The sequence below is a fragment of the Ylistrum balloti genome, unplaced genomic scaffold (genome assembly GCF_031769215.1).
Source record: "Ylistrum balloti isolate Yb309-2 unplaced genomic scaffold, AGI_CSIRO_Ybal_v1 Utg371414, whole genome shotgun sequence".
Taxonomy (NCBI): Eukaryota; Metazoa; Mollusca; class Bivalvia; order Pectinida; family Pectinidae; genus Ylistrum; species Ylistrum balloti.
The window spans coordinates 51807-69218 of record NW_026782743.1 but is presented as its reverse complement, the minus strand read 5'-3'; the positions used below and the strand labels follow the sequence as shown (position 1 = coordinate 69218).

The window sequence follows — 17412 nt, the reverse complement described above, 5'->3', positions numbered from 1 at the left end:
AATCTGTTGCCTTCACTGTGTTAAATATTAATGACAAATACTTTTATATAGATCTTTTATTTTTATGAAAAAATCAATCATCCATCAATGTTTCATTATATATTATACACTGAGATGAATTGTCCTGTATTTAGACCCTCAGTTATCTTTAGTTTTATTATTAAGAAGGCTGCTTGGTTTTTTAAATATTGCAATTTTGTATCGTCATATTTCGGTTTGTCAGGATAAAAATAATTGTATTCATACACATATATATATATTTAGGGTCTCAAAATCATATTGATGGAATGGGAAAAACCATTACATAATAACCATGTTTATACTAATAGTTTAATTCTTTGTAAACTTACTTTCTCTTTCTGTATAGTTACATTGAGACAAACCACCTCTGGCATATCATTTAAAAGAATTATTTTAATTTTTTCAGCATATCATGATTGTAATTCATCAAAACAATAAATGTGCACACTACCACAGAATTGATGACAAAATACACAATAAACATACGACAGATATATGATACACCATTTTCTCAGACTTAAGTTCGCTTTTACTTGTACATTTTACCGGACTCCATAGCTTGATATTTGCATCGTAAATATATCAAAGAAAAGGACATCATGGCTGTAGACCTGTTCACAGTACTAGAAATTGTTCGGAAGAGTTACCAAAGTTCACTCCTATCTGGTGTGTTTGATGAGGCATAAACAGTGACAGGTCAAGGCCTTCAGGCTACACACTCCAGGTAATATACACTACAGTCTAATATCAGTGAATGAAAACAAACTGAATAATGGTGTGACTGTAGAAGTCGGTGACTATGAAGGTGAATCATGATATTTAAAGTTAAAGTCCGTTATAAACATTTATACATCATGTACCAGCTGTCAGGAAAAAAGGAGTCTCTTATGTTTAAGTTTTTTTCCACAATTAATGCGTCATTTCAACTATTCGAAGAAACAACATAGGGGAAAACATCCACAAAAAACTTATCAAAATTATATTAAGAAAAAAAAACACAGGTAAAGACAGAAAATAAATATAAAAAACAAAAGCAAAAAACAAACATACACAATTCAAACAAAAAAATTAATACGAGGCAATATTTACTACAGTAAATTGCTGAAATCCTGGATTCTCACAAGTATTTCTGTTAGGGAATTGAAAAAAAAAAAAAAATACTGATGGATAACTTTATAGGGGCAATAATTTGATGCCAGGGGAAGTAACTCTCACTTACAAAAAAAACAGAACACTTTTGACTTCCTTTTTTGCTATTAGTATAAATTTAAAGAAGAACTTTAAGTGATGCACTGGTACTGCCCTTAACTCAGTATCTACTCAGAATATGAACTACCAGCTTGTTTACTATTCTTTTTCCTTTGATAGTCATGACAAACCAATAAGAAATGGTAAAACTTTTCAGAAAATTGTTTCTATTAAAAGACTGTTACTGACCGAGTTCTTCAATTTTGCAATTATTGTCTCAAGAATGTTACACTATAGAGCTAGTCTATCATGTGTTTGTTATGTCTGTATTTGTGTTTGATTTATTTGAATCCCTGTTATCGATTCAAGGGACCAAAAAATCGTTATCTCCCAGCTATTATGTAAAGAGAAGATGAGACAGAAATACCTGAATTTTAGAATGAATCAGATTTAGACCTGTGAATATATGTATTGTCGCAAAAGACAGTGATGAATTATAAGTGTTATTCTTAAGTGCTTAACACTTAAAACTAACACTTGTAATTCCAAATGAAAAGATTAGAGGATTAAATTGATTGATGTGACTGAAACTCCACTCATCTATAGCTCATTTGAAGACGGTTTGCATGGAAATTAGATTCAGTATTCAATTACATTTGAAAAGGAGTAGGTTCACGAAGGGTAAAAAATGGCCTTATTCTGTAATTTGATGAAACTTTCTAATATTCATCCAGGATATTCAAGCTGGTTTAATTTCAGTTTTCAAGTCATTTCGTTGAATGGTTTTGTTATAATGAGCATGCAAACATACCTACCAAAATGACCAAAAATAGTCACATTTTACATGATGTTGTGCCAATGTCAGAATAAACAAACATTGAACATTGATAACGCTAGCAAATAATGACGCTACACATTATCTTGTTTCAATAATATATTTCAATATTAATATAATTTCATTTAGGATGTACGTCAGTGATGAAATACACTGTAAAAATTGTTACCTTATCAAAGAAAAAACTAAAAAGGTATACCAAATTCAAAATCATGGAATGTTTCTTCACATGCCATTGTAATATTCTCATTTTGAATAGAATTTATATTCGTAGAAACGAACACTTCTAAGCGGAACATTTTGTCTGTTATGACTGATAAAGTTAGAGATATATTGATAGAAAAAGCTATAATTTGCCTAACCTCGTCAATTGAATGACTGAATTTTTTAGTTTATGCAAACTGGAAATGGCAGGTAAAACGAATAGTATCAATGACCCTCCATTTCTGAGTTTACAAGTTTAAAACTACGTTGAAAGTTTTTCGACTTCTCAGTTACAACATACATCTAGTACAATACAAGATACAGGTTATGCATGCAGATGATAGATAGACATGATATTTGTACATTTTAATAGCAGTTATAAGGACCAGTGTGATTTATCTTGCACTAATGTTGTAGGAAGACTCATAAATTCCTTTTGCCACATTCACATTCTGACAGAAAACCACATTTAACATATCTACATTTTGACGTAAAATTGAACAACAGAAAGCACGTGTACATTATGAAATATTGATGGTCTGCTTTCGTCAACTAGGTCAGTGTATCCATAGAAAAAATATCAATAATAATAATAGTTACAAAATCGAAGTTGCATCATTTATAAAAAATCAATACATTTTCAGCCAGGTGGAATAATACCTTATGAGAAAAGGAAATTGACAATTTCGTGACTCTTTCCCATAACAATCCCATATACTGAGTCATCAGTCTACAGAGGTGTGTATCAATCTGAAATCACCTGAGACAAAATCTCATGATGACCTATTGAAATCACCTTTGTCCTGCATCATGCATCTCTAAAAAAAAAATAACATTCTCAATGTCTTTGCAAAAAAACCAGATTCGATTTCATTGAGAATTTGCATAAACCTTTCCTGGCCTAAGATGAACCAAAAGAGTGAATTGTACAGTCCCCACCCCACAGGAGCCTTAGAGGTGGGGCCAAAAGGGTCAAATTGATTCATATTTCAAAAATCTTCTCAACACCCAGATATAGAATTAAATGCTCTTCATGGATAGAAGCATCTAAAAGGTTCTTTTCCAGAATGGGTCTCACATTTCTTGCTGGGGAGGAGGGTAACTTTGCGATGATTTTTTCCCTCATCACAAATAACTTTATAAGAATTACCAGTATAGGATGACAGTTTTGGTGTTATGTATGTATTGTTACTGGCTTACTATCATCAATGTCACAATCTCTGTTTCATGACACTTGAAAGTGACTCAACCTTTTATCTTTATATTCAATATTGCTTATCTCTGGTGACTGTCAAGGCTGCTGGGCCTCTTCTTAATTTTGTTTAGCAACAAGTTTTGTTTACATTTTATGAAACAATTTATATTGATCACTCTTGTTGACACAATGGGTTGTGAGTGTGCAGTTGGTCTTCTTGTTGGAGAAGATGAGAGATTAAAACTGCTGAAAATCTATATAGACAAGCAGGTTTCTGTGGATTGGGAAATTAAATCGTCTATCTTGGTGAGAGCGCTTTATCATCAAATGCGACAGCCAACATTCCTGCCATAATGTCCCTGATAGCTAGACTACTGTAATTGGTCCAAATTACTTCAATATTTTATGAATTAGCTCTTGTAACCTTTTGTTGTGTCAAATTGTAACAAAAAATATCACAGCTAGACTTTCATCTTTTTATCGCAATTGCTGCTGAATGGAGATATTAATATTGATTTATTTACATGTATAAACATCCGAAAAAGGCATGCTTTACTTTAGTTACTGCAGCTGTACAAATATAAATCGCGTTCATCTGGCAATACCAAATTTATTAAGCATTGTCTAGTGATAAGCCCATCATTTATTGATGTTCATTAGAATTAACATCAAATATTATTTCATTGTGCTGTAAAAAGCCATCCCCCAACCCCAACCCTAAACCCCCCAACCCCTGACTTTGTAACAGAGTTTATTGCGCGATAAATACAAAAATTGAAAACTTGGTCGCATTTTAATACCTTACAGTTCATTTCACTTATGATTTCAGGTTAAGCCCACAAGTATATCTCAAGCGCCCTGCTGATGGCAACACCTGGAGACTGGACATCCTGTTGGAAAGAAAAGCTGTATGTGTGTGTTTTTGTCTGATTAAACATTTTCCGTGGCTTCGTTTGATCATACATCAGTCTGTGTTTAGCGGAGCTCTGATATCGGAAATCAAGGATTCTGGAGTTTTTATGGCATCTTTTGGCTCATTATCCGATTGTTTACTCAATTGGCATTTTAAGACAATTTGCTAATTGATATTCAGGTGATAGAAAGGATAAGATTTCAATTAGTTTACTTTCTATGCAAGATCTGTAGAAATTGTCATAAAGTTTTCATATTTATGGCATCAGACAACACGTAAAATGAAAAACAAAATTTTCTCAGACTTGTTCTGTAAATCTCATCTAAAAATAGAAGCTGATGTAAGATTCTATTTATAGAAATTGTTTTAGAAAAAAAAGGTGAGATTGAAACTGAAGAGACATATACCTGATTCAAGATATTGTTACATATCATTTGTGCTCCTTGATAAATAAAGATTAATTTAACAACAATAGATTAAGTGACATTTTACTAAGATAGATACAGAATACAAGTATAATTGTATTGGAAATCAACAGTTTTTACTTGTTTGTTTCCAGAAACAAGGAGTCAAAATCTTTATCCTGTTATATAAAGAAATGTCAATGGCGGTTAATCTGCAGAGTACCTACAGTAAACGTATACTTATGGGTAAATGTCCAGAAAACATTAAGGTGAGATTTTTGGGTAGTATACCAAATCTCTGTTATTGTTTTTAACTGCTGATAAGCCAATGCATGGTAATTAGCTCATTCATATCCGTTTCTGTCAAACAATTTATAAAATTTCAGCAACAAAAATAGAAAAGAAAAAATTAAGAAAGTGTTATTTCATTATTTGTATAAATTCATTCCTGAATTTTAGTGAGACAAGATAATTATGGTAAATTCACAACTGCTATTTATCACTGTTTTAAGTGAAGGAACAATTATATCACAAACTTGTCTGAATCCAGTAATTACACAAAAAGAAGTTATTGATGTTTAACTAAACTGATTGTTTTTGCTTGTCATGAAATGGTCTTGTTTATCCATTGATCAGGCACACTTTGGTAGGCTTTGTAATTTGATCAGAATCTCTGTCAGTAGTAACTATTGTGATGAATTTTTGTTAAATTTATTTTACTGGTTTGAATAAGGAATTGACACGTTTCAAGGTTGTTCCCTATTTTGAGCTTAATTCTACATGCTGAAGTTCAAAATGAAAGCAGAAGAATTTGTTTCACATGTCAAGGGAGATAACAATGCTTATTGAGATTTATGAAATCTCTTGAAAAACCATAGCATTTATGTCATTCTGTCTTTAATTAGACAAAAATTAGAAATATGTCAGACAAAAATTAGAAATATGTCACTTGGTTCTTCAAGGGAAGAACATCCCTTTGTCCTGATTTCCTTTAACAAGACTGTGTGATGGGAGACATGATGGTCATGTTTTTAATCAGCTTAGCATTATTACATAAATGACTTTGTGATACAATAAAGAACAATAATTATTCTAGGTAATGCGCCACCCTGATCACATTGGAAGTGGCGTCTTACTCTGGGCTCACCATGAAAAGCTGGTTGTTGTCGACCAAAAGATCGCATTTGTCGGTGGAATTGATCTCTGTTATGGACGCTGGGATGATGATCAGCATAAGTATGTACCAGATTAAAGAATTGTTCGCCTCATGGTTAAAAGTTTTGTGACAGAGAAAGAGTAATCACGATGAACAGAGTTAAGATATCTGACGATTTAAAAGGGAATGTGGAGATACATGTTAGTGCTGCACTGAAAATTAAATCAGAAATTTTTTTTCAGTGGTTAAACAGAAAAGAAAAAAGATTTTCCCATGTAATATTAAAGATGGAATTCATTCAGATTCTTTTAAATAATTTGTCCAAGAAATCATAATAAAATATACACATAAATGTTATTTTATTTCAGACTGACTGACCTTGGCTGTATTGTCTATGAATCAAACAATCAGAAATCACAAAAGGAGACAAAGGTATGACAAACTATTTCTTCATAATAATTTTTTGTTAGATAAAATCAAACTTAAAAATTATTTAATTCTTTTCATAAAAGATATTTTCTGAGGCTTAAAAAGTCTTTAATATTCATCAATTATTTTTTAAAAATTTTTTTTTCAATTATTTTTTTTTGAGAAGAATATTTTTCAGAAATAGATGAGTCAGGTCACAATATGTTATGGAGATAAATTATCTGTCAAAGATGTGGAAGTTAGGGTTAGGATTGAAGTATCATGAAGAGGCTTTGCAATGTTAAAAAGACTGAAACAAAATTTCATTTGTAAAAAGAGAGAAAATGCTGTTTACTGAAGATGATGACTGTGTTATAAGATAAACCATTGAAATATTTTCTGTTGTTACAGGTAAAGTTTCAATCTCAAGAAAATGGGAATGAGGAAGACATTTTGAATCAGTCAGGAATTTCACTAAAAATTAGTCCTCCAAGTCCAGTCATATCTCCTACCCAAGAGGAAGCACCAATCATTCCACCACAAGGGGGCAGCACTGATCATGAACAGGAAGTGAATAAACCAGAAGTTACTCCAGTAAACAAAGAGGTAGAGAAAACAGATACAGATGATGGAAATGATTCAGAGGAGTGTAGCTGTCACAAATGTCGAACTTCTGAAAATCGTCATAGTTATTCAAACTCTTCTATGGATGAGGAAGAATATTCATCTTTGTTGAAATCTGAGAAAAAGATTGATACAAATAAGGAAACTTCAAACTCAGACAATCAGGAGGTGATCAAGGCCTTAATACATCACGATAGCCAAGGGTCAAAGCCACTTAATGAAGGGTCAGCGGTCAATGAAACCATTGATCCAGCAGGTGCTGTGAAGAATGGAAAAGTTGATGTGTTGTCTGCTCAGCAGGAAGAAGAGGAGCAGGTAGAGAAAGGAAAGTCAACAGACCGTATCAAATTAATGTCTAAGAAAAACAAGGACAGTGAAAAATGTGACCAAAGTAAAAAAGTGAACTTTTGTGAAGGGAATGCTGTGAAAAATGATAATGTTAGTGGTGCTGGCACTGCAAGTCCTCCCAAACGTCATCTTTGGAATTTTGGTGGTAAGAGGTCTTCTGGTCTTAAAACAAGTAAAAATTTGGAATTCTCAGGTGATGCTGTTGATAAATTAACAGATGTACAACTAGAGGACAAGAATGTGGAATTGAAAAGTTACAAACGAACAACTTCTTCAGGTAAGTATGTTGTGGATGAGAATGGTGACTCTCATCTGATCCAGGAAGAAGATGAAACGGCAACAATGAGACAAAACAATGAATCTCAGGGAGGAGGTACAACAGACAGCAGAGGTAGGGATAGTTGGGCAATCAGAAAACTGCGACGATCTTTGCACAGACACCGAGAACAAAACAACAACGATGGTGATCAGACAGACTCGGGTGAGGACAGCGATCATTTAATGCGAAAATGGAAACTTGTTCTGAATATACAAAAATTTGAGTCAGCTGTTCGACGGCCACAAGAAAAAACACCTCTAGAAGATAGATCGCCTCATTCACCGGCTCGGCTAAGAGATAAAATTGTGAGTGAATTTGTATATTACTAAGAAATCTTTTACTTTGTATTATAAGAATAACCAAATAATTTTTGTGGCTTCTGATGTTCGCAGTTTAGATCTCACTACTTGTTTGCAGCTATTTATTTTCTTGAATCAGATATTTGTATTTGAAATAATGTTGTTTAGTATCCCTGCATTAATTTGCACTGATTAACTCATTGTTTTGAAAAGACAAAAGAAAACTGGTTTCCTTTATTTGAGTGTGTATGTACATTTACACTTAGATTTAGCTGTTCATCGAAATCTTCCTGAAGGAGATATTTGTAGTTCTGATAGTTATTTATCAATGTATTTAGAATTTTTCAGGAAATAACATGATTTCATATATGAATTTATTCCAGATTACACAATATCGATGGTGATACTTCTAACCTGAATCTAATGATAAATATGATGAGTCAGCATATACGGGTACCTGAGTTAGCATATACTGTTACCTGAGTTAGCATATACTGTTACCTGAGTTAGCATATACTGTTACCTGAGTTAGCATATACTGGTACCTGAGTTAGCATATACTGTTACCTGAGTTAGCATATACTGTTGCCTGAGTTAGCATATACTGTTACCTGAGTTAGCATATACTGTTACCTGAGTTAGCATATACTGTTACCTTGAAGAAAGCAAATGACTGACATATTCGAATGTATATTTTTTGTTTTATTTCACAGAGAAACAATTTACAAGAACGGTTCAAAAGCCATCACCATCGTGACAGTCTCACAAGTTTGGATGAAATGTACACCACAGATGAGTATGTTTATTCTTTCATGAATCTTGATAAAAAAATTGTGAACAAGTTTGTGAAAGAAAACTTGTAGCTACCCTTTACTAGCAATATACATTATATTATATAGTAATGTTACAGGAAATCAAACTAGTGTTCAGAGTTCAGGCTCAGGAAGTCAACAACTAAGTCTGTTATTATAGCTAGTGTCTTAAAGTGATCTTTTTGTTGAAATGATCCCTTTATTCTTGAAAGCGTTGATTACTTAATTGACAGAGGTGGTGGCTTTATAGGGTTGGTCACTGGACAGTGGTGGTGGCTTTAAGGGTTGGTCACTTGACGAGTTGGTGGCTTTATAGGGTTGGTCACTTGACAGAGGTGGTGGCTTTAAGGGTTGGTCACTTGACAGAGGTGGTGGCTTTAAGGGTTGGTCACTTGACAGAGGTGGTGGCTTTAAGGGTTGGTCACTTGACAGAGGCGGTGGCTTTATAGGGTTGGTCACTGGACAGTGGTGGTGGCTTTAAGGGTTGGTCACTTGACGAGTTGGTGGCTTTATAGGGTTGGTCACTTGACAGAGGTGGTGGCTTTAAGGGTTGGTCACTTGACAGAGGTGGTGGCTTTAAGGGTTGGTCACTTGACAGAGGTGGTGGCTTTAAGGGTTGGTCACTTGACAGAGGCGGTGGCTTTATAGGGTTGGTCACTTGACAGAGGTGGTGGCTTTATAGGGTTGGTCACTTGACAGAGGTTATCGTCTTTATGTATAGAGTTGGTCATTTGACAGAGGTAGTCTCTTGATAGAGATGGTCCCTTTATGGGATTGGCCACTACACAGGTGGTCCCTTTATAGGATTGGTCATGTGACAGAGGTGGTCCCTTAATAGGATTGGTCACATGACAGAGGTGGTCCCTTTATAGAGTTTGTCACTTGACAGAGGGTGTCCCTTTATAGAGTTTGGTCACTTGACGATGGCCTCTTTATGGGATAGGTCACTTGACAGAGGCTGTCTATGGATAGCAGCAATTTCTTGATATGATGGTGTGTTACTGAAAGTTTATTGATGGTTTGGGTCTCTTAACAAACAGTGTCATGATACAGATGATCTTGCAAACTCTTTTCCTGAATTCTCTGTCCTTTTATTTCAACAAATTATAAACATTTATGGAAAGAAAAGTCTCTACTGCAAAGAATTTTATTATGTTGTCAAGGTTACAGACAGACACATAGGCAGTAACCAGACAGGATAAAACGTTATGTTAGTTATTTTACAAATCTCACACAAAATGGAGATCCACTGTATAACTAATTAATACAAAACTTTAGAACTTACATTCAGACTGATATGATTGTAATGCTTATGGTGTTATTCTTAAAACTTAAAGGTTAAAACCTAGTGAGCTTAAACGCACCAGCAGTGAAATCAACATTGATGAGCTTGGCTTAAAGAGATCATCCAAGCGCTGGATTGGCAAAGACTATGTCAACTTTATATTCAAGGATTTTCAGAACCTGGAAAAACCCTTTGAAGGTAATTTAATGTTGAGGACAATGGACAATATTTTTCTACCCAAATATTAGATCAGCCTCACAGTGTCTGCAGAGATGGGAAAATATATACAGTAATGAAGTTTCAGTTTTTCAATTTTTTTTCTTTGTTTTTGTTTTTTTTTTGGCTGTAAAAAAAAATGAATAAATGAATAACCACACTGTTGTGCTGGTTGTCTTATAAGCAGCATTGGCCTATTTTTTTGATAAATACTGACTTTGGAAATAATAACAAAAATCATTTGGTCTTGTTTCTAATATCATTGGTATTGTATCAAGTGGAGAATTCAGGACAAGTCCCTTCCTATCAGGAGAGTATGGTAGCACAGTAGCCTATTACTGCTGATTAAGTATCAATTCCTCACGTAAACAGACTGAAAAACCATGGCCTCTTTTGCAGTTTGGTGCAATTAGTAAATTAAGAATTTTATAATTTCGTTATTTTTAGATCACAGAAACTGTGTGCAGTAATCAAAGGAATTATGAAGTACCAATATGAAAATATTTTGAAGGTAATTGATTAAAAAAGGTAACATGTTGTTATGACATTTCTGGTTAGTGGTTTGTGTTGTTTCAGATTTCATCGATAGATCTGCCACTCCCAGAATGCCCTGGCATGATATAGCATCGGTAGTATACGGAAAGGCCGCAAGGGATGTAGCGAGGCATTTTATTGGACGTTGGAATTTCACAAAGGTATTTTTTTTTTGATTATCAAATATAATCAATCGTTAAATAAGGATCATTTAGAACTCTTAAATTGTTTGATCTCTTGAAAGGGTACACCGCTTATGTTCTTGTCCTAGTATTTGTTTTCCAATCCTCATTGCTTATTCATGTCTATATATATATACTGCTATGTATTGAATAATTCCAGGTGGAGAAAGCGAAAAACAACCATGATTATCCTCTGCTTCTGCCTAAAGCTTACGGGCAGAACTACAGGATCCCACAACTTGTCCTTGACCTTTGCGATGAGGTCAAAACACAGGTAAGGTACACCTGACCTCTGACCAATACACCTGAGATGCAAATATTGTACCTTGAAAACTAGATTGTGGATTGTATATCTATCAAAATGAGTTAAAAATAGGTTTAATGGTAACTTTGGAATGGTGTGTATCGTAGAGAGCAGCATCTTAGTTTAAAGTACATCAGGTCAAAAGTTAGTCATTGCTGGACCGAGGTAAACAATCACGTGAGTGACAGGTAGTGATGCACGCCTGATAACGGGTGGGGTGTGTACCCCAGTGTTGAAGCACCGTGGCAGAATATAGCCAGTATGATTGATCAGGACAGATAGATGCTCTCTTTTGTGTGTCTCGTGGTGGCGAACATATATGTAAGTAAACAAGATCAGAAACAATGTACAAGGTAGATCAAAGATGGGAAGTTGATAACGGGTATTCCTAGTCACATGTATATGCACAATGATCGTGATGGTAGTTGTAAAACAGGAGTATAGGGGATATTAGGTATTGTGAAAGAGTCCGAGGGAGAGTTGAATCCGGGACACTGAGCAGAGAGGAGAGCTGGGCAATGTACGGTCCAAGTCAGAGAGCAGGGAAACATCTTGGATGGTTATATATTATGACTTTTGATAAACAATGAACAACCAGCTTAGTGTTAACGCAGAGGCCTCATCAGGACAAATTTGTACATCTGTACCAGTGGATCTGTGAATGGTGTTGACATGTCTCTGTAGATTTCCCATTGATAAGTAGAATTTACTACAAAGTATGCAAAATGTTAAAATGTTAACACTCCATTTATTATCCTGTTTTGTTTGTAATTACATGATGATAATGTATTGTTATATTCACCAATAGATTCTCAGAAGTGGGTGTGCATGGTCATGTGGTGTTAGGGCGACGGAAAATTCTATCCATGAGGCATATGTGAGCTGTATACAGAATGCTAAGCATTATGTATACATAGAGGTGAGTTTGTACTTCACCAAAAAATATTTACAGTTTTTTGTAATTGGCCATTAAAACATGGAAATTGATCTTAAAGGTTGAATAATAAAAATAAAGTTATGATGAAGTATAAATCTATTGCTAGTGGTGAAAGATTTAGTTGTAATTAATTTCATTTGAAATGTTATGTACCCTTTAGGAAACCGTAAACAAAGATTAAAATCTATGTAATTTTGTTTGTTTTCAGAACCAATTTTTCATTAGCTTGATAGGAGAGAACGCCACAGTGAAGAATAAGATATCTGATACACTCTTCAAGAGGATAGTTAAAGCTCACAAGTAGGTGAAATAGTGTGATACTTAGTGTAACATCTGATGGCTTATCAAAGGACGGGGCAGGTACAGGGGCTTCAGAAATCTTCATAGCTGTTGGGTTCTCTAAACATATTTTTGAGATGGCAAGAAAAGCCGACAGGGCCTCCTTTTTCTGTGGGGAAGGAGAGGTTTGAACTGTCTCAGTAATGGATCTGGATCTCAACTCTGTTGCAAGAATCTTGACACTGAACACTGATGATATTAATACTCAATATTACAAATAATGCATTTCTTCAATAGGTGATGCGTTACTGTAAGAAAACTTCAATAGAATATTTGCTCCCGATCATTTCTCAATATATTAACACAATAATAAATTCACACATTCCCAATGATTTCTTTATACATTGTATATAGCATAAAGAAAGTGCAGGTAGTGCAATCACATTTTACTGCAATATTCGCAGCATGAAAAGACTAAGATAAGATTACCACAAAATATTTATGTTTATGAGAAAATATTTCAGTGATTTACATGTATTTATGAGTGATGAATATAATTGAACAGAATTATTTTCAACCATTTTAATACAAACTAATTAAAAATCAAGAAAAGAAAAATGTGTGATAAAGATGATAATATGGTATTATTAAAGTTGATAACATAATGTTACACTTTTGTAGAGAGCAGACAACTTTCCGTGTTTATGTTGTGATGCCATTACTTCCGGCGTTTGAGGGAAACATTGCAGATTCTGGAGGTTATGCGATCAAGGCCATTACACATTGGAACTACCTCTCTATCGCCAAGGGACCTAACTCTATCTGGCAAAGACTAGTCAAAGAAGGTATGCTTTTTTGTGATAATGATTAAGGACACTCCGAACATGTAAATTAGCACTTATTAATTAGATAATACCTTGATAAGATATGCAGCATTTATTTAGCAGATGCTAAGTGCATGCTTTTTTTTTTTTTTTAACTTCATCTGCATATAAGTTAACATTTTCTGGGTATGAATGCAGCAGATAGAAAACATTGATTTGATTGGTTGATTTAGTGATTGTTTAATAGAATTCGGTATTGGAATATGAGGGTTGCTTTGGTAAGATTAAGGTAGACGAAGCCATACAGATTTTCATAATAGAACAGGTCCATATTATATAGTGTGTATCTTCAAAATTTTAAGAAAGAAAATGTTCACACAGATCTATTAAGACCGAGGCTGGCTTAGAGACCTAAGTTATTTCTGTCCAGTTTGATAAATTTGTGTTGGTTGATACAATATGTCTCTGTGTATTTATGTATTTAGGAAAGTGTTTTTCTCTTTCAGTGATTGACCCACTGAAGTATATTGTATTCTGCGGGCTACGGACACATGATGTGTTGAGTGAAAAACTCGTAAGATATCAACTTTTACTTTAAATCACAGAATTGTAGTTTTTTATTAGCCCAACATCTATCTAATAGATGGTGGGTTATTCAAATCGCCCTGCGTCCGTGGTCTGTCATCCGTCCGTCCGTCCGTAAACAATTCTTGTTACCGCTATTTCTGGAAAAGTACTGGATGGATCTTTCTCAAATTTCATACACAGGTTCCCCTTGGTCCCTAGTTGTGCATTGTACCTTTTTTGAACTGATTCGCATTCAAGATGGCCGACAGGTGGCCATCTTGGATTTTGGAAGTAAAAGTTTGTTACCGCTATTTCTGGAAAAGTACTGGATGGATCTTTCTCAAATTTCATATGCAGTTTCCCCTTGGTCCCTAGTTGTGCATTGTACCTTTTTTGGACTGATTCAAATTCAAGATGGCAGACAGGCAGCCATCTTGGATTTTGAATGTAAAAGTTTGTTACTGTTATTTCTTGGAAAGTACTGGATGGATCTTTCTCAAATTTCATATGCAGTTTCCCCTTGGTCCCTAGTTGTGCATTGTACCTTTTTTGGACTGATTCAAATTCAAGATGGCAGACAGGCAGCCATCTTGGATTTTGGAAGTAAAAGTTTGTTACTGCTATTTCTTGGAAAGTACTGGATGGATCTTTCTCAAATTTCATATGCAGGTTCCCTTTGGTTCCAAGTTGTGCATTATACCTTTTTGGAGTGATCCGAAATCAAGATGGCTGAGAGGCAGCCATCTTGGATTTTGAGAGTAAAATCTTGTTACTGCTATATCTGAGGAAGTACTGGATGGATCCTTCTGATATTTCTTAGATATTGGTTTCCCTTGGTCCCTAGTTGTGCATTGTACCTTTTTTGGACTGATTTGAAATCAAGGTGGCCCACAGGCAGCCATCTTGGATGTTGACAGTAATACAGCACAAACATATTGTCCATTATCCACCTGTAACTGACTGCTATCTAATAATACTTTGGGATCTTTTTCAAATGATATTTGCTAACAGGTGCTGAATAAAAATATCTTGTGCCATCATTGAGTACATTCAATGAAGACCAGTTCATGAACATTTACAACACCTGTAACAAACAAAAAAAAATAAACAAATCTTCAAGAACTGAAAACAGATCCTCAAATGGTGGGCGCCAAGATCCCTCTGGGATCTCTTGTTATCAATATTGTACATTAAATCAAATATGTCAATGTAAAATTATGTAAACAAGTACAAGATTAAGGATGTCTGAGATGAGATGACTATTTAGAGTTCAAAGTTCATAGCTATTTATAGGAATTTTCCCATCTATTAAATGACATCAAAGGAACAGCTATGTTTCTTGATAAAATGTGATGAAAATTCTTATACGTTGTACAGTAGAAGCATGTATAAGCATACCTCAAATGAGATTGGATCTATGTCTCTGAACCCCAAGATCTAGGCCACTGTTCTTTTATTAGCAGTTTCATACAATAATACTTAGGTAGATAGACATGAAAGCACTGTTGACATATCTCAGGCATTTTCTGATTCATACAAAAGAATGCATTGTGGTCAACTTCTGAAGTAGTGTAGAGGATTTACAGTTAGCCTTTCACCAATTCCATTGGAGTTCAATCCAATGGATCAGATATGAAAGGTTATGGAAATTCTAAGTTACTGGTCCAATCGTGGGGATCGTGTAGGTCCTGTTAGATCTATCTACCACATTTATCCTCCTGAGGTAAGAATAGTGTTATAAGTTTATGGTTTTTCTTTGTTCTGTAGGTGACTGAGCTAGTATATGTACACAGCAAATTGATGATAGTTGATGATGACACTGTAATTATTGGATCCGCCAACATCAATGACCGAAGCATGTCAGGGGAGAGAGATAGTGAAGTCGCCATTCTTGTAGAGGACATTCACAAAACTGACGTCAATTTCAATGGACGTGTTCATCGTGTTGGCAAATTTGCTTCCTCACTACGCAAGAAAATTTTCAGGTATAAAAATATTTCACCTTGGTCATGACTTTTGTATTTCATGCTGTACCTGTTCTTATGAGTCATATTTTTACTATTAATGAGGACTGGATAAAATATTATACTTGAGATAGAAATTAATTGTTCATTTCTTGACTTCTGCCAAATACGTATCTCATTTGTTTCAAGTGGGTCGGCCCTGTCATGTATCCTGTATTTTTAATTTTGACTAAGCTGTTGCAGGTTTTTGTCTTTGTGTATTTAGGGAAGTGTGAAATCTTCTGTGAAGGATTTTCCACTCTCTGTACTCTTTGTAACTGAGAATTTATGTTGTTTTAGTGCTGCATTGATGTGGTTAGGTAGTGCTGTAGGATTAACCCTCCAAACTCTAGCTGTAAGAGACAATACTCCATGTTTACTATGTTTAAGTTGTGATTGTGTGATTTTGATGGTTGTTATTACATTATTTTGTAATGATGTGTGTTTGATAGTGAACACCTGGGTATACCTCGAGGGGACCCCTTGCTTGATGACCCAGTGTGTGACAAGTTCTATAAAAGCACATGGATACAGCAAGCCACCGTCAACACTACTATGTTCCAAAAGGTACAGGATAGGCAATAGAATGTTGTCCTTTCTGAAAAAGAGATCTCTGAATTGGTGGTTTTTATTGCTTATGACTTATTTCATATTTGGCTGAAAAAAGTAATCGAGGTGAATTCAACACATTTTTGCTCAAACAAGATAAAAAATAAACCCCTCCTCAAAGTGCAAGAGTGCATTGTATGTAATATAGCATATTCTTGATGCTGCATAAGAGAAAATTGATTTTGTTACTATTGGAAATTACTAAGATCGTGAAATGAAAGTCTATTTATAGGCTGTTATCCCTCACTTCCAGGTTTTTAACTGCTTCCCGGACGACAGGATCCTGTCATATGCAGAGTTTGAAGAATACCAGAAGCAGACAGTCCTTGCGGAATCTGATCCACAGGAAGCAAATAAATTATTGTCTAAGGTTAAAGGTTATGTTGTCTTGGTGCCATTAAACTTTTTGAAAAATGAGAATTCTATCGTTCCAGTTGGAAGGGAATCATTGCTGCCTAATTCTGTTTGGGTATGAATGCTGACAATGGATTATATGGTCACTTGTGTGTAAAAAAAATGAATTTGTTGTGAAAACTGGCAAATAAATGGATGAGATTTGTGGAATATTTGAGAAAAAACTGAATGATTCAGGGATATTTGTATGTTTTCACCATTTAATGGTGGTTATTAAGGTGATCATCAGTTAAGGTGAAAGGCTCAATGTTCAAATTACATACAGAAATGAGTGCATACATGTCTTAGTCTTACAGATTGAGGGGAGGTGTAAGCAGATTGAGGATTATATTCATGGGCATATGAATGCCAACTGAAATACTTATTGTATGTTGCTTGCTTTGCAAATAAAAGCAACAGGTGATTGATTTGCAATCAATATTAGTAAAATGCTGTTTGCTAGGGTCATTTCAACCTGCTCAAATTTCACTATTCAATATTTCAATATTCCCAATGTAATCTTATAGCAAAAATAGCGAAAAATCCTAAATTA

At 34.6% G+C, this 17412-nt stretch overlaps 1 protein-coding gene across 1 annotated transcript in view; it reads left to right on the top strand.

Annotated features, from left to right (window-relative positions):
• Positions 1 to 16959, top strand: part of LOC132562428 (phospholipase D1-like) — a 42911-nt gene extending 25952 nt beyond the window's left edge. Inside the window, exons 10-25 of the mRNA XM_060227170.1 lie at positions 4273 to 4351; positions 4916 to 5029; positions 5857 to 5996; positions 6285 to 6348; positions 6736 to 7920; positions 8628 to 8710; positions 10064 to 10209; positions 10804 to 10922; positions 11104 to 11217; positions 12056 to 12166; positions 12393 to 12484; positions 13145 to 13308; positions 13794 to 13861; positions 15622 to 15839; positions 16310 to 16424; positions 16720 to 16959. Of these exons, the coding sequence (XP_060083153.1) occupies positions 4273 to 4351; positions 4916 to 5029; positions 5857 to 5996; positions 6285 to 6348; positions 6736 to 7920; positions 8628 to 8710; positions 10064 to 10209; positions 10804 to 10922; positions 11104 to 11217; positions 12056 to 12166; positions 12393 to 12484; positions 13145 to 13308; positions 13794 to 13861; positions 15622 to 15839; positions 16310 to 16424; positions 16720 to 16941 (3034 nt within the window). The 3' untranslated portion in view covers positions 16942 to 16959. The remainder of the gene's footprint in view (positions 1 to 4272; positions 4352 to 4915; positions 5030 to 5856; positions 5997 to 6284; positions 6349 to 6735; positions 7921 to 8627; positions 8711 to 10063; positions 10210 to 10803; positions 10923 to 11103; positions 11218 to 12055; positions 12167 to 12392; positions 12485 to 13144; positions 13309 to 13793; positions 13862 to 15621; positions 15840 to 16309; positions 16425 to 16719) is intronic.
• The last annotated feature ends 453 nt before the right edge of the window (positions 16960 to 17412 follow it).